At 42.2% G+C, this 20,341-nt stretch overlaps 1 protein-coding gene across 1 annotated transcript in view; it reads left to right on the top strand.

Moving 5' to 3' along the window:
• SV2C (synaptic vesicle glycoprotein 2C) overlaps positions 1–20,341 on the top strand; it is a 55,693-nt gene that overhangs the window by 20,639 nt on the left and 14,713 nt on the right. The window contains exons 4-7 of the mRNA XM_033164278.1: positions 16,727–16,860; positions 17,837–17,926; positions 19,677–19,787; positions 20,137–20,225. Of these exons, the coding sequence (XP_033020169.1) occupies positions 16,727–16,860; positions 17,837–17,926; positions 19,677–19,787; positions 20,137–20,225 (424 nt within the window). The remainder of the gene's footprint in view (positions 1–16,726; positions 16,861–17,836; positions 17,927–19,676; positions 19,788–20,136; positions 20,226–20,341) is intronic.

Raw genomic sequence — 20,341 nt, 5'->3', positions numbered from 1 at the left:
GAATGAGTAGTGGGTGTCCCTGCACCATATTGATGTTCTCTGGTGTGAATTGTGCCTTCCACATGCTCACCTAGTTTCAAGGAAGACAGTTCATGTTTTTCTTTTCTCACCCTTAGTTTCAGGCAGTGTTAGACAGGGGCGTCGCTGGGGAGGGGCGGTAGGGGCGGTACGCCCCCAGTGACAGGGTGAGCAGCGGCGGGTGGGGGTGTCAAGCGGCGGCCCCTCCAGTCACTCCCACGCGCCGCCGCTCCCTCCGTCACCCCGGGAGCAGCAGCGCTGCACGGACGGGGTGCTCGCTCGGCCGAGCGAGCACCCCGTCCGTGCAGCGCTGCTCCTCCCGGGGTGACCGGTGGTGCGTGGGGAGTGGTGGGAGGGGCCGCCGCTTGACACCCCCACCCGCCGCTGCTCACCCTGCTCACCGCCGCTCGCTCCGTCGCCGTGGGAGCAGCAGCGCACAGTGTGTGCGGTGCTGCTGCTCCTGGGGCGACGGAACGAACGGCGGCAAAAGGGAAAGGGGGGAGCAAACGGGCGCTTTTCTCCCCTTTCGGTTGCTTCTTTCGGTGCCGGCTGGGCTGCAGAGGCGCAGCCCAGCCAGCGCCGAAAGAAGCGTCCAAAAGGGAAAGGGGGGGAGCAAACGGCCGCTTAAACGCGCCTGTTTGCTTCTCCCCCCCCCTTTCGGCCGCCCCTTTGGGCGCCAAAAGGGAGAGAAAAGGAAGCAAAGCTGGCGCGTTCAAGCGCCCGCTTTGCTTTCCTTTTTCCCCCCTGCGGGGGGCATCCCCAGGGGCGTGGCATCGCGCTGTGCACGTGCGTCATGACGTCATGACGCATGCACATGCCGCAATGCCCCGCCCCCAGGGGTGCCTCTTGGATTGCCGCCCCTGGCAGCCAGGGGGCTAGAAACGCCCCTGGTGTTAGAAACTCAGATATATAAACTGGGCGCCAAATGGCTCCTTAAACCAGGGTTACAGTTAGCGCCGTCTTTCCTATTAGGCTTACTGGCACGTTGCGCCAAGGCGCTGGCCTCTCAGGGGTGCCTCAGTGAGTGGGGGAGCTGCGCTGCTTGGCCAGTGGCCTCTCCTTTCCCTGCATGCCCGTCAGCTGTGCCCCGTCAACCATATGGCTGGCGGGCGTGTAGCTTGCCTCCCAAGCCTCCGTGGGAGGAGAGCGATTCCTGCAGAGGCTTAGGATGAAAGCTGTGCCCTGCCAACTATACGGCTGGCGGGCATGCAGCTTCCTTCCCAAGCCTCGTGGGAGGAGAGCAATCCTTGCAGAGACTTAGGAAGGAAGCTGCGCCCCACCAACTATATGGCTGGCGGGCGTGCAGCTTCCTTCCCAAGTCTCCGTGGGAGAAAAGCAACTCTGGTAACGGGGAGGGGGGTGTGCTGGAGGGATCTTTGAACCACGGCGCTGGATATGCTTAAGTCACCAAGACTGAATGCCTAGATGCCATTATGGGGCCAGACAACTTGAAAATTGCATTTGTTTCCTTTTGTTTGTACTTGCTTTGTCCTAACCATATGAATCTCTTTGTTGGAGCATGTGAAATCAAGGCAAAGTTGCTACTGGAAAAAATCGTTACATTTTAAATGATCAAAGTATTTGCTTAAGAGTAAAAGCAAAGCAAGACAACAAACCAATCATGTCATGTAATTGTGCAGATGAGAAAGGTATGTTTAATGAGCATGTCTATAAAAATAAATTACATTAACCCCACCCCCCCACACCGCTCTAAAAGGATAGCCAAACAAAGGAATTAGAAAGTAACCTTTTGAAAACAAAGTGCAGCTTTCCAATTGCAGTCACTGTTTCCTTGTTACAGATTGTTGTTGGTTGTATATCACGTTACCCCCAAAAGCCTGTGTTTTGTAGCGGGGAGAGAGGAGCAGGAGAGGGACACTGTCAGAGAGTTTCCATTTGCTGCTGATTCCTACATCTCTATTTTTATGCATTTTGAAATGCTGTGACTGAAGAACAGCACTGAGCCAGACCCAATCAAGTACTCTCCATAGATGTTGTGGGTATATAAATCTCGGGGGCTGCTAACTCACTCAGCCAGAGAGTCAGCTCAATTACGTGCTGCAATCCTTGTAATGAGATTTTCAATGGTATCAGCTTAGCATTAACCCACAGTGGCCTGTTCAGTCTTTTTGTTGTATAATTAGAACATTACCTTTCCAAGTTCATTTTGTCTCTGATCTGTCTTGAAGTGTTGTTATCGAAAGTTCAGTGTAAATATTTAATAATGACAGCCCAGTTGCTTTTTTAAGAACTAGCCTGTGTGGTGCAGTGTCTAGACTGATACCTAACACAGTGTGATTGGATTTTCACTCATACACCCAGACAAATCTTGTTCACCACTGGGGTTAGAGATCCTACCTTTGTTTGACAAGGTCGCTCCATATCTACCTATATAATCCTCACCAATGTGGAGCTTTTTCCCTTGCAAACTTTAGCGTTATGCCATCTGCCATTCTGCAGGAAAGGTTCTTGAAGGTTCCATGTTCCATGTTGTGGTCTAGGACAGTTCAAGACCATTGCACATGCCTTGTTTACTGTCCATTTTATGCAGTAATTTGCAACAAATGTTTGAGCCCCATGTTGAAGAAGTGGTTAAGGTGTTTTGACTCCTACAAGGTTTCCTTTTTATTGAATAGCTGAAGGCATGATAGTACAGTATGGAGAAAGTAGCAAAATATCTGAAACTACGTTGTCATAAGACCTGAGTGGTACTTTTTAACTTTATTAAAGCTGTATATTTTGATCTAAAAGCATATGTTTTGATGCATATGTTCCTGTCTTCTTTGTATGCCAATCGTTTGTTTGTTTGTTTGTTTGATTGATTGATTTTTAATGAGCAGGTATGCTGTACATATTTTTGCTTAAACTTCTGGTGCAATTTAAAAGCTTACATGTGATCATCAACAGGTATGAACCCCTGTAAAAGAAATCACCATGCCTTCTTTGCAACTTGTTGTCTGACTGAGACCAGCAGATAAATAACAGAATAGTTAGTGCCTATTAACGTATGCCATAGTCATATTTCAGTTGACTTGAGTTGCTAAACTCTCTGTTGGACTGTAGCCAATAGCACAATGGGACCCTGGGATGGGAGTAGGTGTAATTTAATCTCTCTCTCTCTCTCTCTCTCTCTCTCTCTCTCTCTCTCTTTCTGCAGAGAATTTCCAAAAGCCAATGTTCTTGCTATAATGTAGGAAAGAGAGTAAGAATAATAAAATACAACATGCTTGAAGTTAGTCTTTGCATGTTCTTTATATTCTTAGCTTTCTTTCCTGGAATATAGCAGGCTACCCTTTCTTAGTTATTTATTTGAAAGAAAATAATAATATGATGACTTGCAAGGGAACAGAATTGCTCTACCCAGAGAACATCAATTTAGTTTGCTGCTGGGGATACTGAACTGCAGATTCAGGCTGCATATATAACCATACATTATATGATGTACTCAAAAGAATGCTGGCAACTTTTCTTTGTTAAGGGTGCTGGGAATGGTAACTCTATGGGAGTAAACTACAGTTCCCAGGATTCTCTGGGAAAAGTCACATGCTTTAAAAGTATGGTGTATATGCAGCCTCAGAGTCTTAGCATCATAAAAAGAACATCTTACTACTTGGCAAACTAAAGTGTGGGATATTGCCCTGCTGGAAAAACTAACAAATAAGCTGAGAGTCATCAGCGGCCAGAGAAAAAAGAATGATTTGGTACCTAACCTGTTTGCTCTTGAGACCATCTTGGCTTTGAGTCCTGGAAGACCCACTGCCTGTCTTGCAGGCCTTTTTTCCACCTGGTGTGGGAGGGCAGGGCCCTGACTGACTAAAGCTACAAAAAGCTGACGTTCCTGAACAGACTTGGGTTGGGTTGGTGTTTGGGGGAGGTTGGGTAGGGAGTTGTTGCTGTTGCTGATTATTAAACTTTACTTTAGATTTTGTTGTGATTGATGTGTAAATTATTCAGTTTTGGTTGTGTATACTTTAATATTTTATTTATTGTTTATGACTGCTTTTGTTACGTTGTAGATATTTTTCATGTTATAAAAGGTAAAGGTAAAGGACCTCTAGATGGTTAAGTCCAGTCAAAGGCAACTATGGGGTTGTGGTGCTCATCTCGCTTTCAGGCTGAGATAGCCAGCTTTTCTCCAGAGACAGCTTTCTGGGTCATTTGGCCAGCATGACGAAACCGATTCTGGCTCCATGGAACACCATGATGGAAACCAGAGCACACGGAAACACCGTTTACCTTCCCGCCACAGCGGTACCTATTTATCTATTTGCACTGGTATGCTTTCAAATTGCTAGGTTGGCAGAAGCTGGGACAGAGCAATGGGAGCTCACCCCGTCATGCAGATTCGAACCGCTGACCTTCCGATCGGCAAACCCAAGAGGCTCAGTGGTTTAGACCACAGCGCCACATGCTCCCATGTTGTAAGCCACCTTGAGCAGGGTTTGAACTGTGGAAAGGTGGCATACAGATATAAATATGCATGTATGTAGGTTTGTGGTCTGGCTTTATTTAATTTGTAAGAACATGCCCAAGGATCCCCTTTGGCCTATGAACGAATATGGCTGATATAGTGACCCAGGGCATTTGAATACTTTAATTACTTTCCCTTGGTATAATAGGGTTCACGTTTTGCAGCCTTGTCTTGTATAACCATTATGCTATAAATAGTTCCAGGTGCTACCTTCCATGCATTCACATACTTCTGGTTTATTTATTTTGGTTTTATTTTGTGAATGTATTTGTTTGACAATGATCTACAGCATGTAGAAGAGCCTAAATTATTAAGTCTGCTACGTCTTTCTAAACCCCATCTCAAGAGTGGGACACCACAGAATTTGTGACTTTAACACTGCCATTTCCCCTGCCCTTCCCCTTCCTTTTTCATTATTTTGGTTAACTGTCACACCTAGGTAATGGTTCCAAACCTTGCTCACTATTGTGTGACATTTTGGTTAGCCTCCTAAAAGGTATTGACCAATTATAGATTTTGTTACATTAGGATTTTTTTGTGTTGATTACTCTTTTACCACATTCTCTGTACTGTTGAGGCTAAATGAAAACAGGCAGACCCACAGGGAGGTGATATGAAATTATCTCTTAATTCTTCCATACTAGTTTTCATGAGCAACTCTTATTTGCTTTGTCTTTGGAAAAATCTGCATATGAAAGAATTGCTTTGGTTAAAGACTTGCTATAGAGGTGGAAAATTAGAGTGGTGTCTGAGTTGTAGCTCAACTCTCCAATTACATGCCCCCCCTGTGTTAATTTTCCTCTAGTAAGGGAAGCAGGACCTTGTGTTTTCTAGTTATTAATAGCCTTCTGATGAACCAACCATTTCACCTTTTACACCTGCCAGAGTGGCACAGATGGCAGCCTTTTTCTCCAGAGGGTCTTGTAGTACACTTGACTTTCTCTAAGAGATCAGTTTCCCTCTGGTAAATGAACATGTTTACACCAAAACCAACTGCAGTGCTAAAATATAAAAAAGGAGAATGAAACAATCCTTCAATTAGATTTCTAGCCAGCTTTTAAAGGTAAAAACCTTCACAAAGTAGATTACAACTTGCTTGTTGTATGTTGTACATCCAACACATGGATAATTAAAATAACAAACAAGAAAGTAGCAATGAAAACTTCAGTCAAAAGAATGCTGCTCTAAATTTAACCAAATGTAGAGTAGAATAAATAAGCCTTTAAAATCCTGCTAAAGGCCAGCAAAGTGGTGGTCGTGGGAAGGGGGCAAGCACACTTCGCAAGAAAGAACATTCCAAAGTAGGTTAGCAACCCCAAGGAGGTTTGGGCAATTTTTTTTTTAAAAAACCCACAAATATATTGTTATAAGTTTGTGGGTGCCAGACCCATTCTAACCCATAGACCCAGCCAGTGTTCAAATGTAAGCCAGGCTGGCTTTCTGTGTTCAGATAATTGCCTGGGTGAAAGGCCATTAAGAAAACAAAGGAAAAGTGATCTGCTATTAAGAGAGCAGAAGAGTCGGGGCTCTGTGCCAGATGGCAAATATATGGGGCACCTCTTCCAGCTCTTAGATAGTTAGAAGGACAAAGCCAGAGTCAAGAATTTAGGAGTTGGCTGTGATGTGACTGAGGAGTAAAGCTGCAGGCTGGAAAGCCAGAGAAGGCAGAGCATGGTGATTGATTTCTTCTGGCTGTGAGAGAAACAAGACCCTCTTGGGGTGCTGATACTGTGAGCTCCAGGTTGTATATATGCGTAAATAAACCATAGATACCCAAAGACACCATATTATCTGCAGTGTCTCATATCCCCAAAGGAAAAATGAACCCTGGGTAAGCACCTAGACACCCTGGAAACGTGCACTGCTTGGAGATTGGGGTGGCATGAAATACCATTTTGGTTACTGGTGATGATTCCATTTAATGAGAATGGGTCTATAAGCAGGGTTGGGGAACCTTTAGCCCTCCAGATGTTGTTCAAACACAATTCCCATGACTATTTGTTATGCTTGTTGGGGCTGATGGAAGTTGTGTTTGACAACATCTGTGGAGGGCACAGGTACCCTATCCCTGCCCTAAAGCAAGTTGGGGGGGGTAACTTACATTGCTTTCTCGACTGAAGTTGTAGGATAAAATACATTTTACATACTTGCAGCTACTGAGTGAGCAATTTATTTTAAATTAAATTCTGTGAGGAGGAACAGATGCCATAATCAAGTGAAGCTACTGAAATGGACTGAAAGTATATCTGCATTGAGCCCTAATAGTGCAATTGACTCCACTTGCACGAATTTGTTTCTTCCATGCTCCTTTCACATTTTTGAGCACAAATGCAAAGACCAGTGGAAAAGCATTGAGGGATAATTCCAAACAAGTTACGTGTGCTTAGGTGTGTTAATTTGCATATTATTAGTTGTCTAGTAGGTTATTTAGGGGAAGGGCTATAGCTTAGAGGTAAGGCAGGGATGGGGAATTGGATCCAGGCAGTGGATCCTTATATCCACCCCCTGTCAACATTGATGGATGGGCAGGAACACCTATCTGTCAATCACCTGATGTGATAATGATGACAGGTGACTAACACCTGTCAACATTCAAAGGTTGCAGCAACTGCTGGTCAATGCTTACAGCCAGCTTCTTTAAAGATGTGCTTTCTGTGCTCATTGGAGCTGGCAGCATGCCTTCAAAAGGTGCTTTCTATATCTGCCAGTGAGCTGATTTGTCCTTATAAGGATATATGCAGAGGAGAAAATGCTTCTAAAAGTGGAGCATCTTCCCATCTGCAAATAAAGCAGTTTGGGTTCAATGCACTTTCTCAGTGACAGCAGTAAGACTGCATGGTCATAACCCATTTTGTTATGGAGTGCAAATCTCAAATGTAATGCACCCTCTTGTAGGCATCTTAATGAATGTGAGATGTTTACTAAGTTCAAGAAATTTGTACAGTAGTAGTAGTCCTGCGATGACCCGCCTTAGGTCAGGCTGTGACCCACCAGCTGAAGACTAATGTACTACTATGAGTTGAATTGGAGTGGAATTTAACAACAATAACAAAACAAAAAAAACTACAGCCCTGGTTAGTTGAACTGGGATATGCCTTTTTAGAATTAAGAAGCAAAAGATGCAATTTAAAGAAAAGGTGAGCACAGCAGGGAGTAAATGGTGCAGAATTTTGCATGTTGAAGGTGATGAAAAAGAAGAATTGTAATGACAAAGCCAAGTAGTTTCACAAGTTGGTTAGTAAATTGCTGTTCTTTTGCCTCTGTTCCTATATAATCATTTTCTACTGTGGGAGTGCTTGCCTGCAGTGATTTCCTGGCATGGAAATCATGCAGTCGTGCTTTATATGCATGTCTGTTCAGCAAACCAAGAACTCAGTCATGCCTCATTATATCCACACCTGACTCAAGCAAAGATACATCAGATCAGCTGCAGTGTTGTAGATAGGGCACTAGAATTGGATTGAGAGACATGGGTTCATGTTTGGTTCAAGTATTCCCGGCGACTGTAGTCCTGTTGTTCTAGGCCCCAGTTCTCCATGTGTAGAATGTGGAACACTGAGGCATTGGACACCATCGCAGTGGGGATAAATGACATCAAACACACTTTTAAGGGTTATTCACATAGTTACCCTCGTTACCTTTGCGTTGAGAGCAGCATGGCCTCTATGGGAGTCCTCCTGGGCTTCTCATAGTCCTGAATGCAAAGTACTAAATGAGTACCTGCTTTAAATCTAAGTGGCTTCTCTCCTGTATAGCAACAATAGCTCTGGCACTCAATTTTTAATAATAGCTGAGGTATCCAATTTAGATTTCTAAGGACATGTTTCCAAAAGTCGTAATTGCTTTTAAATGTCAGCAAACTGATCCTGAAGTAGAAATTCAATGTGTTTTTATAAATAATCCCAGATGAGGGCAAATGTTTAAAAGCATTGCTGCCTTCTTTTACAGTATTGCATTGCCATTGCTTGTTAATGTTAGAAACTAATAGTAACAAGAGAGCCAGACACAGCCCTAGTTTTCACAAACATCTGAGGAGGAGGTAAACCTGTTTCTTGACTGTGCCATTGCAGAGAGGTCCGCTCCACTTACCTGTGGGGAGGAGTTGCAGTGGACCGCATGGCGACCCACTTACCTTCGGGGGTGGGGACGTCCTCGCTGCCCGGAGGATTCCCGGCCGCATCATCAGCCAGCCAGCCAATCGGCTGGCGGGTGTGTGGCCGGGACCCATTTAAGCAGGGGCGAGAGCTGGAGGGCTTCCTCTTCAGCTCGCTTCCTCAATCTCCCACCCTCCCTCCCTGTTTGTAGGTTTTCTTCACTGGCCTTGCTATCGACCTCGGTTTGTCGCCACTGAAGGGCCTGGTAGGAATTTTTCTACTTGGCAAATTGGCTTTGTCCATTTGGTTTTCGCCTACCTCGTAGCAAAAATCACAACTTTTTGCGGTTTTGCGGTTAGGCATTGGGTGACCTTATGATGGGGGAGGGGAGGCCTGGCCATTGCCTGCCCCCTCCAAGCTTAAGGGTATTCTGTTAAAGGAATCCGAGGGTGTGGATCTTGTCTGAAGCCCGGGGTGGGGCTAGGCCATGCCACGACCCCTTTGGGAACCCAGGGGGGAGCTTGAGTTGGTTTGCATCGGTGGGGCTCCCCCTACTGGTGGTTTACCCGTACCAGACCTCCAGCACAGTGGGCAGGAGTCAGATATAGTCTGGTCTACTCAATGCCTAAGCCAATACCGCTCACATTCTGTAACCAATAAAGTTGTGGCCAAAAATTTGCCCAATAACTAACCTTATATCCTGTGTCTTAGTGTTTTTATTCCTCTTCGAGGGGGTAGTTGCGGGGTCTCAACACGCAACAGGTGTGTGCTCAAATGAGCGAATGATCCACGATACAATAAAACCTGTACATATATAGAAAGTTATGTCAGAGAAATAGATTCCAGCCTTACCTTCTTCCTGCTATGCTAGTTTTCTGTTTACAGAAAATGTAGCCAAGGAACAAACCTCAATTATACTATAACTGATCTGTCAGAATATTAGTATTGTTCCAGTTGTTTATTCAGTTGACAACATTCAGTATTATTTAAGATACTGAATGAAACCTCTAACTCCATCAGCAGTGTCTCTCAGCTTCTATCCGTGCCAGAGTATTTCAGCCTTAACCAAAAAAAGTTTAGTTATTTAGTATACTAAGGATGTAGGCTGACTTACTATAATAAACCAGTAGTTTTCCCAACAACGTATCTTAAGCTGTGTACATATTAATGCCTTAAAATGCAGCTTAGGTCATTATTTTTCTCAATTCAGGTTGAGGTGGTTTGGCAGCAAATGCTTTAAAATGACAGGATGGATACGGATTGTGACTGAGTTGTGTTTACACAGCTTCCCAAACCAGTGGTGGAAGCACACTGGGTGCAGAGTGAACTGGAATCTGTACACAGCCCTTACTAAAGAGGCAGAATCAGTACTGATCTGAATGTTATAAGGGTGCCACCCAGTGGCTGCTTAGCGAACTTCCCTGACTCTATATCTATCTATCTATCTATCTATCTATCTATCTATATATATATATATATAAACACAATCCTGTAATTCTGCTCTTTCTAATAACTCTCTTCAATCTGTGCCCATCATAGTGATAACAATATGAATAAAAATATTTCAGGTCAGATTTCCTAAATGAAGGGTGGGTGGATGAAGGAGTAATTAAAACATGCAGCTCTGTTAAGATTTATTGATTAATTAAAATATTTTTATCTCCTCTTAGCTCCTCTCCTTAGCTTTCAACGCAACTTACAAATTCTACTTCATAAATCATAAACCATACTTCAGAAATCATAAACCACTCATAAACAAATTAAACCGTGCAAGTACATAGCAGTAAAAATAGCAGTACTAACAGCTTTGACCAGTTGATGTTGACCAGTTTTCCAAGCCTGGGCACACAGGGTGGATTTAGCCTTGTATCTGAAGTATAGTAAAATCTATGAAGCTGGTGCAAAAAAGGTTCAGAAAAGCCTAACCTGTCCAAATCAAGAGAAGTATTGCTGTTACTGGTTTTCCCATGCCTTTGGTGTTCTTTCACAAAATGTTTTGAGAGCCCACAGAAGTCCTTTCTCAACACTGAAAATGTTCACAGGAGAACGTCTGGCACAGTCCTAACAGATCATTCAATAGCTTTGTTTGCAGGTCATGTTAAGCCATAATTAATGTTTTGTTTCGTTTTTACTGTGAAGGTAGCTCCTTCTTGCTAGCGTACTGAAGGAGCAAGTCGCAATCCCTGGTTTAGCATTGTATCTGAACTGGGTATCACTCCAAACAAACCACAATTTGCTCCCACATTTTGTTATTGGTTTCCAAATTTTGGCTTGTTTGCACAAACATTTAAGTTGGATCAGTTGTGACATGACAATTTCACATATATTCATCTGCAGAAATCATTAACAGCCATTTCTTTGTTGCAAAATACTAGTACATTCTGCAGAAATTTTCCTTATTCTGTTTTAACAAATATGTTGAAAATGGGAGAAATCCTGTATTTAAGAGAAAGCCACTTGCACAGCCTTTGGCTTAATGTTTTAAGTAAGTGATTCTATGTAAATTAGAATCTTTGTACATTTTTCCATTGCCATTGATCTGTCCTACGCTAATACCATTCTGTAATCTGTCACTGTAGGTTAGGTGATTCATTTGGTCATTTCTTGTAATCAGTAGAGTGAGAAGGTGATATTCAATGTGAAGCTGCTGCAGAGGCTGAAAAATGCAGTTACTGTGGGTTTTATTTTATGCCACAGCCTGAGAAAACTGTTCCCAGGATGCACTTGGGCTATTGTTTTAACAACCCGTCGCCCCTTGGAACTTGCTGCTGTTTTCAAGATTAATGACTTTGGAATTCAGCATTTGCAGAGAGCAAGGGTGAAGTTTAAGTCTGCAGAGCTGCATTGCCTTCTGAATGAATCAGACAAAGAACACATATATCTTCCTGTTGTGTCATAACGAAAGGATGGTGAATGCAAATTGGTCAGAAGCCAAGAACATATTTACATTTCACACCAGAGTTTGTCTTCAGATAAATACATTTGGCATACATTTTTAGAATCAGTTATAAAATGTCTGTCTCAAGAAGGGCAGCTGTGTTAGTCTGTTGCAGCAAAAATTAACAGAGTCTTATGCACCTTAATGACTTACACATTTATTGTGACATAACTCTTCGTGGACTGGAGTCACAACCCTGTAGAAATGTATGTTTGATTCTTCTGTGTATTAAAAATACTTTTTAAAAAAGACACTGGCTCGCTACCCTACCGTAATATGGAAACATGAAGGAGAGCAGACTTGTCAGGATTGAATAAGTGGCAAAAAAAAATGTTAGGATTTTTTTTTGTAATTATACTATTAGAAAACTGCAAGTGAAGCATTTCAGACTTGGGAGCGAAGCAAAAGCTTAATTGCAACTGAGAGAAGGAAACATCTGACACAATCATTAGGAATTATAGGTGTCTAGGTCTGTAGGTATTGAATGGTTGGTTTTTATATTTGTTTGGATCATGGAGCTATAGAGGAAGTCAGAGGATATTGTTTGCTTTCACCTGTAGTCACTTTTTATATCAGTATAACTTGCTTGACGTAAAAGAATCAGCTTGCAAAGTCTAATTGTTTTTGGGAATCAGGTTTATCCCAAGTTGCCGCCAATTTCTGTAGTACAAAAATGACATCTCATTTTTGCAGATTAACCACACTCTACCTTGTAGTCCCGCATCCTGCCCCACCCTTCCACATATGTATATATTCATGACCATGCTACTTTCTCTTATATAACACTGTCTAGTAACAGCAAAGCCTTTCTGGAATAGCACATATCCATGAGGAAGTGGTAAAACTCTTCAACTGCTTCATGTTCTCTATATCTGCCATCAGGGGGAATGTCGGCTGCATTTTGTGACTTTGTTAGCTTTGGAATGAATAATGATGTTTGCATCAGAATGTATGACCAGCTATACTGAAGCAGCAGGGGATTCTTTCCTGCGGTCACTCTTAAAAGTAGAAATAGAAATAAGACTTGATAGAGGAATGTTACCAGTGTGGCAGCCCCATGGAAATTCTCCCATAGTGTTTAATTACAATCCCTGGCTGTGTTCACACGTAATGATAAGCCAAACCATGATGATGAGTGAATGCTAGAACTCCTAAGGTTTGGCTACAGCTTATGGTTGAGGAGGGAGCTTAACCACGAGACCAGGTTGTCTCAACATGCTAAGCCAAACCATGGTTTAGCTGCCACACTGCACTGAGCTAAAAGGACCAAGGAAGGTTCAAGCTTCCTGCTTGGCAGAGGGTTGGACTGGATGGCCCTTGTGGTCTCTTCCAACTCTATGATTCTATGATAAGCTGCTCTTTGGGAGCAAGCCATTTGCATGATTCCAGTAAGTCATAGTTTGGCTTACCATGTCACAGAAGCCAGACCATTATGTAATGTGGTTTCATGCTTTTGTGAGTTTTCCTATCAATGGCAGTAGAGGCATAAACAATGATGCTGCTACAACTTTTAGTGAACATATTTAAATGCTACAGAGAACAAAAACTTGCCGCAGGGATGCCATGTCTCACAGCAAGTCTATGACAGGTATAATGCCTCCCACTGGAAGCAGTTAGAACAAAGGTAGCAAATTCCTGACAATGAAGATTGGTCTGGAAATCACTCAAATAAAATCCTAACTTACCTAACTTACACACTGGGAGCCAGTGTGGTGTAGTGCTCTAGAGCGGTGGACTCGTAATCTGGTGAACCGGGTTTGCGTCCCTGCTCCTCCACATGCAGCTGCTGGGTGACCTTGGGCTAGTCACACTTCTTTGAAGTCTCTCAGCCCCACTCACCTCACAGAGTGTTTGTTGTGGGGGAGGAAGGGAAAGGAGAATGTTAGCCGCTTTGAGCCTCCTTAGGGTAGTGATAAAGCGGGATATCAAATCCAAACTCTTCTACTTCAGTGTGGCTAATTTCTGTGATAGTGCCAGCTAATTTGTGGATTCTGTGGGTCTGAAAACCATGGGCCTAAAATAGACGTTTTATGCAGGTCTTCTGTTTTACAGACTGTATCTTTCCTGTGCAACCAAGATAAGTGCTGTAAATGTAGCAGTTGCAGTTTTAGAGTTTTCCCATAGTATTTTGTTTGCAGGACAAACAGACTTGCTAGCTTGTACATATTGGCTGTGTGATACAGAAGTACATGCAATGTGATGTGTTAAAGCTAAAGTATTGGCTGGATTTAGATCTTATCCTATATTAAATAATTACAAAGAGTTGAGCACAGGAAAGAGATATTGCAGATTCAGAATTTACTTAACCTTTATGTTCATTTCTATGAAGATTAAATTTATTGATAATTAGGGCTAGTGTGAAAATCAGTGTGATTTCCTTTATTTTTAATATGTTTGGCACGAATATCTTCTTGTGCACATCTGATTGAGCAAATAATATCTGTGCTAATTATCACTTTTGATGATAGCTTGTTAGATCAGACTTTCTGTGAGAATGTGTGCATGGCAAATGTGTAGAGAAATAATTGATTCACTTTTCAAAGACAACTAACCAGCAACTGTATGTCAATTTAATCTTTAGCCTGACTTTGAATTTCTTAAAGGATGATGGTAAAAAACCAGAACATGCAGAGATCCCAGACAGCTTTCAATCTCCATTTGCAGGAAGTAATTTTTTAGAAGACATAAGAAAAAAAAGTGGAATCAATCTTTTCTATGAGAAAAACCATATGCAGCATGAAACCTGCTGCTTTTAGTTGAGTGATGACACACTGATGCCAAGAAAAAAGAATGAATGTGAAGTTGTGAATAAGCTAAACAGCATAAATATTACCAAATACGATCTTGTAAAAGACTACAAGCCTGGAATGTGGTCTAAGAACACATGATACATCCAATTTACTGAAGCTAAGAAGGTCCAGGTTTTGTCAGTGCCTGGATGAGAGACCCATATGTGCAACCTTGGGTTCCATGATGGAACCCAAAAGTGATAATTAGCACAGATATTAATTGCTCAATCAGATGTGCACAAGAAGATGAAGCTGCCTTTCTTGTGCCAAACATCATTTTAAGGCAAGCTTTACATATGCTAGTGCTTGGAAGAGTGCTCTTCCTTCCTTTTACCTGCTGCAGCTATGTAGGGAACAACGAGAGATGCTTTTGTGGTGTAATGTTCTGCACTCCCCCCACCTAAATTCAGTTGTAAATATGTGTCAATAAACCATATTTCTTAAAGACACTACAGTCTCTGCCATACCTCCTTCCAAAGGAACACAAGCCCTGGTAAAGTGCCAAGACCCCTGTAATCTTACTACCACTCGGCTGAGATTGGGGTGGCCTGTAACAATATGTTGAATATGTTAAATAATAACTTTTGACCCTGTGGATGTTTAACATCCTAACAAAGTTGTTATAAATACAGAGGACTGGAATCAATGAAACAGTTCTGCTGATTCCCACTAGTGCAACAGAATGTTCCCTCCCCTCTCCTCCCCCTGCACCCTACAAATCTGCCTGGGGTGGATCAGGAGAACCCCCAGAGCAGTGCATGGGGAGGGGAGATGAGAGATTATCTGTCTGGCAAGCAGAAATGCTTGCACTGACCGAACAATCATAATAGCATGACAATGTAGATTATAGCATTTGCATTTTTAAAAAACCTTCTTAGAAGCGTTGGATGATGCTAAACAATGTATTTTGTAAACAAATACTGCATGCCTTTTGCTATATTTGTAATAAGGATGTTTAAAAGCCCACTAGAATAGCATTTCATTTGTTTTAATTCTTTCCTTTTTCACATTCACACACTTCAGATTTTTCATTCTCCTATTTTAAACTAGTTCTTAGTTTCCCTTCCTTTTCTTTACAGTTTGTCTTAGTCACACACAAACACACACAACAAACACACAACACGCACACGCACACACACACCTTTTAAACAAAACCAACATTAACAAATAATTGGGTGTATTTTAATTTATGATTATTTCTAGCATTGGTATTCAGTGCATTACTAGTAAAATACCCACAGGGAAAGTATTTGATAGACTATTATTGTCTTACTTATCTGTTGCTCACTCTCCTTGAAGGTTCAATAGCTATTCTGGTGGAAAGTTGTAGGGAAAACATGGAACTTTCCCAGTTGAGGAACACTGCTTACTGTTCATTTCTGGTTCAGGATATTAAATGAGAAATCTCTTGAGAAAATACTACAATCAATTCAAGAAATCCGCCCACTTAGCGGAAGTCAGCAAAGGGAAAACACATTGGGGAGAGAATGGGGTCAGGGGGCCCGGGACCCTCTCCTCTCCCCTAATGTTCCCAGGGGCTCTTGCGTGGCCCTAGCCCCTGACCAGGGGAACGGACAAAAGCATGGTGAGCCCCTGGATTCCTTTAACGGAATTCCCCGCGCAGCAGCAGCATTGGAAGGGCAGGCACAGCCAACCACTTCCCCTCCACCAACCAACGTAATAACCAATGCCTAACTGCAACCTTACAGGTTGTGACTAATTGCTACGCAGTAGGCGAAAACCAAATGGCAACAGCCAATCAGCCAGATGGAAAAATTCCTACCAGGCCCCTGCCCCAAAGCAGACGACCCCATGACAGGCATAGCAAGGTCAACAAACAAGCCTAATTAACGGGGGGGGGGGAGGGCGGGTGATCCGGTGCACGCAGCAAAGAGGGGCTGACGATGTGAGCACCAAGAATATATAACCCCTGAACTGTCTATCAAAATTTGCTACATACAAATCTCCCCAATGACCCAAGAGACCCTATCGCCTGTCCTGGCTATCTATCTGAGTCCCACCCAGCGACAGAGTGGTGTCTTGCTAGGCCCCAACCGCAACACGTGCTCTCCATGAAGGAGAACACGCTTTACGAACCACAGCTAAGCAGCAACTTTCATGGTTGTTTGATGCCTCTAGTGGGTCATGCTGATATTTTGGGATAAACCACTGTAGATTTTAATTTTCAATTTTGTTTTATTTCCTGATATGGTGTAATATTTGATTCAAAAAGTTTCAAAAATGTGGGCTCACTGGAAAAAGCAGGTGCTTTTCTCTTCTCTCAAAAGTGACATCTCATGAGCCATATCAGAGTATCAGTAAATTTCTCGTGAGCAACAAAGTCAACCATACAAAATAAGCCATGTTTCTAAGGCATTGCCCTTTTATGTGTGTGTGTGCTTTCTCCCTTATCCAGGATGGAGTTTCAGCATGGGATCTGCTTACCAGTTTCACAGCTGGCGAGTGTTTGTCATTATGTGTGCTCTGCCCTGTGTTTCCGCTGTGGTGGCACTTACCTTCATGCCAGAAAGTCCAAGGTTCTTGCTTGAGGTAAAATGCCTATATTATAAAACATCTTTAGTTTACCTGGGGCTCTAGGTCAGCCATGGAGACTCTGCTGTCTAGACGACCACTAAGATAAATCAGACTCATGGGGACTGGGCTAGGGTCTTTTCATCAGTGGTGGCCCCACACCTTTGAAACCCCCTCCCTGGAGAACATTTGGTCCCTCCTTGGTGGTTTTCAAAAGGACTCTAAAGGCCTGATTCCACAAAACTTTATGGATTTTTTCCCCTGTCATTTTCTTGGATCTAAATCTCGTTTTGTAAACGGCCCTCTGAAGGTGTGGCTCTAAAATATGGTATAAAAATAACTGAAAAGGTAAAATAACTTTATGTATAACAGAAAAGTTCTAACCCCTGGATCTGCTGGCAGGAGGGAGTTAGGTGCTTCTTTGCCTTTTAGGAAGTCCTGTCTACTGTGAAAGCCCCACCTATGCCCATAGAAAGCTCTGAAAACATAGATATTTTGCTAGCAGTGCTCTCACCTGCAGTAGCCTGTGTTAGGTCAGAAGAAGGTAGAGAGACCCCAGCATTGGGACCACCACCTGTGCCAGTTGTAACTAACCCCCCCCCCTGCATTTGAACCAATGGGAGGATTTTTTAAAAAAAGATCCATCAGAGGACAAAAAGAGGAAGTCTGCTCCCCAAAGTCAAACCAATAGGACTTTGGAAGTAGTGTTGATCTGCTATTTCACACATGTGACAAGCACTCAATATACTACACCACACAGTTGAAAAATCAGCTGAAAGGGGGATCAGCTGGTGAATTCTGGGACTATAGGAAGTTTGGTTATTAGTTTTTCCAAGGGAAGAAAGATAGGGGTGAGTGAGGCAGGAAAGGTCAATTGCTTAGATATTAATACATTAATCTAACTTCTCAGCAATCTCAGTTTCCACACATGTTACTCTTCGGTTTCTATTTTACTATATATGTGTTCATTTACCAAATGTGTTCATATCTGTAGGTTGGGAAACATGATGAAGCTTGGATGATTCTCAAACAAATTCATGATACAAACATGAGAGCTCGTGGTCAGCCTGAAAAAGTTTTCACAGTAAGTTGTTATTTGCACCATTATGCCTCATTAGCCCAACATCACTTAAAATGTAGATGGATATAGTTACTGGGAAGCATGGAAAGTGTCCCTTTTTTTCTTAAGGTAAACAAGACAATTAAGAATATCTATCACAGGTGGATAGATATTGAAAACATTTACTAGATTAAGGGTATGTTTTGAAAATTAAGATTACTAATGGCTATGTCAATGTGAGGGTAAAGGTAAAGGACCCCTGGGTGGTTAAGTTCAGTCAAAGGCGACTATGGGGTATGGTGTTCATCTCGCTTCAGGGAGAGGGAGCTGGCGTTTGTTCAGAGATAGCTTTCCGAGTCATGTGGCCAGCATGACTAAACCATTTCTGGCGCAATGGAACACCGTGATGGAGGCCAGAGTGTACGGAATCGCTGTTTACTTTCCTGCTGCAGTAGTACCTATTTATCTACTTGCACTGGTGTGCTTTCAAACTGCTAGGTTGGCAGAAGCTGGGACGGAGCAACGGGAGCTCACCCCATAATGTGGATTCAAACCCCTGACCTCCCGATTGGCAAGCCCAAGAGGCTCTGTGGTTTAGACCACAGTGCCACCTGCTCCCTATTATTGGCTATGTAGTAGCACCTTGAGGGTGTCTCTGGGTACCAGTTGCTGGGATGGACAAATAGGAAGAGTGCTTTTGTGCTTGTAAGTTCTTACTGGCATCTGGTAGGCCATTTTGGAAACTGGACGGGCATTTGGTTTGATCCAACAGGACTTTTCTTATGTTTAATGCTATCCATACATTTTTGTGTAATGTAAAAAAGGTCATCTCAGTAATTACAGAAACAGGTGTTTGGTACTTTCCAAAAGCATTTTCACTTAGCATAACAAATTTTCGCTTAGAATAACAAAAGGGTATTGTTCAAACCGAGACTTACTACTAATTATCTATCTATTATGTATCTATCTAAAATTAAATGTGGCGACTAGGTTCATAATAGCCAAACTTTTTTTAAAAAAAATTGTAACATAGTGTTTGTGAATTAACAAGTAAAGGAGCAAAGGAATATTTAATACTGAACTGGCTGATTATATAAGAAAAAATGAATTTTTGTAAGAAATGAAGCTGTGATATTGCCTCTTTCATTATACTGTTTGTTGGGATGGGGATGCCTTCATTTTGTAAAAACATATTAAGAAATGCATAGGTGAGTTGGATGTTAATCAGCTATCTCAATAATGCTCAGCAAAATAACCCATTCCCTCTCTACTCCTATATATGCCTACAGTGGTACCTCCGTTTATGAACTTAATTCATTCCGGAAGTCCGTTCTTACACCGAAAACATTCTTAAACCGAGGCACGCTTTCCCCAATGTGGCTTCCCGCTGCCGGTGCCCATCCACCGGTCGGCTTCCATTCCGGGGCACAGTTTGCTAGCCGGAACACCTACTTCCAGTTTTGCTGAGTGCGTTGCCCAAATCGTTCGTTAACAGAACTGTTCTTAGACCGAGGTATGACTGTACTCAGAAGTTCCATTGAGTTCAATGGGGCTTAATTTGGATTGCATGCTAAATTGCTCCCGCCTTGATATTGCATATCATTCTGTGCAGTTGCCCTTCATGACACAAAAATCCAACTTCCCTTTCTTTCTAGAAGCTTTAGGCAAGGTTCCTTCCCATCATGAAGTTGTTCGCCTATCCTCATTTGGATAATATCAAATAATGTTTGCTATGGGGAAAGAACATAAAAAATCTTTTTTGTGCCTTACATAGGTTAACAGGATAAAAACTCCCAAGCAAATAGATGAGTTTATAGAAATAGAAAGCGATACAGGAACCTGGTACAAGCGGTGCTATGTCAGAGTGCGTACAGAGCTGGATGGTGTAAGTAATTAATTTGAAAAATATTATTTGTACTGAATATGAAAGCAGAACTATAGAAATGTAACCATTGAAGATTGTTGTTAACCTCACAAAAAATTATTTGAAGATGATGTGCTTCAGTTTTTCTAAAAGAATGAATAAATGCTCTCTGCTGCCATCTCACCTGGGATGTTTGAGATGATGGTGTCTACTTTGATTTAATACATTGCTTTTATCCAGTACTTCTTCTTCCCAATAATTTCAATTTAGCATATATTATTATTATTATTATTATTATTATTATTATCCTTTTCATAGTACTCTAAATTGAAATTTAAAAATAAATGTTTATTTTCTTCATCTTTTGCAGATTTGGTCAACTTTTATGAGGTGTTTCACTTATCCCATCAAGGACAGTACGACCAAACTTGCAATAGTATGGTTTACTCTTTCTTTTGGGTAAGAACAATAAGATACACATGAAGTGGTTGTAATACTGATTAAGCAAAACAGAAAAGAAAGGAATAGAGCAATTTTTGTCAAGTATTAAATTTTCACAGCTGTCAGTAGAAGAC

This window comes from Lacerta agilis, chromosome 11, assembly GCF_009819535.1.
Source record: "Lacerta agilis isolate rLacAgi1 chromosome 11, rLacAgi1.pri, whole genome shotgun sequence".
Lineage (NCBI taxonomy): Eukaryota > Metazoa > Chordata > Lepidosauria > Squamata > Lacertidae > Lacerta > Lacerta agilis.
The sequence above is the reverse complement of the archived record's forward strand: the minus strand, read 5'-3'. Positions and strand labels throughout refer to the sequence as shown.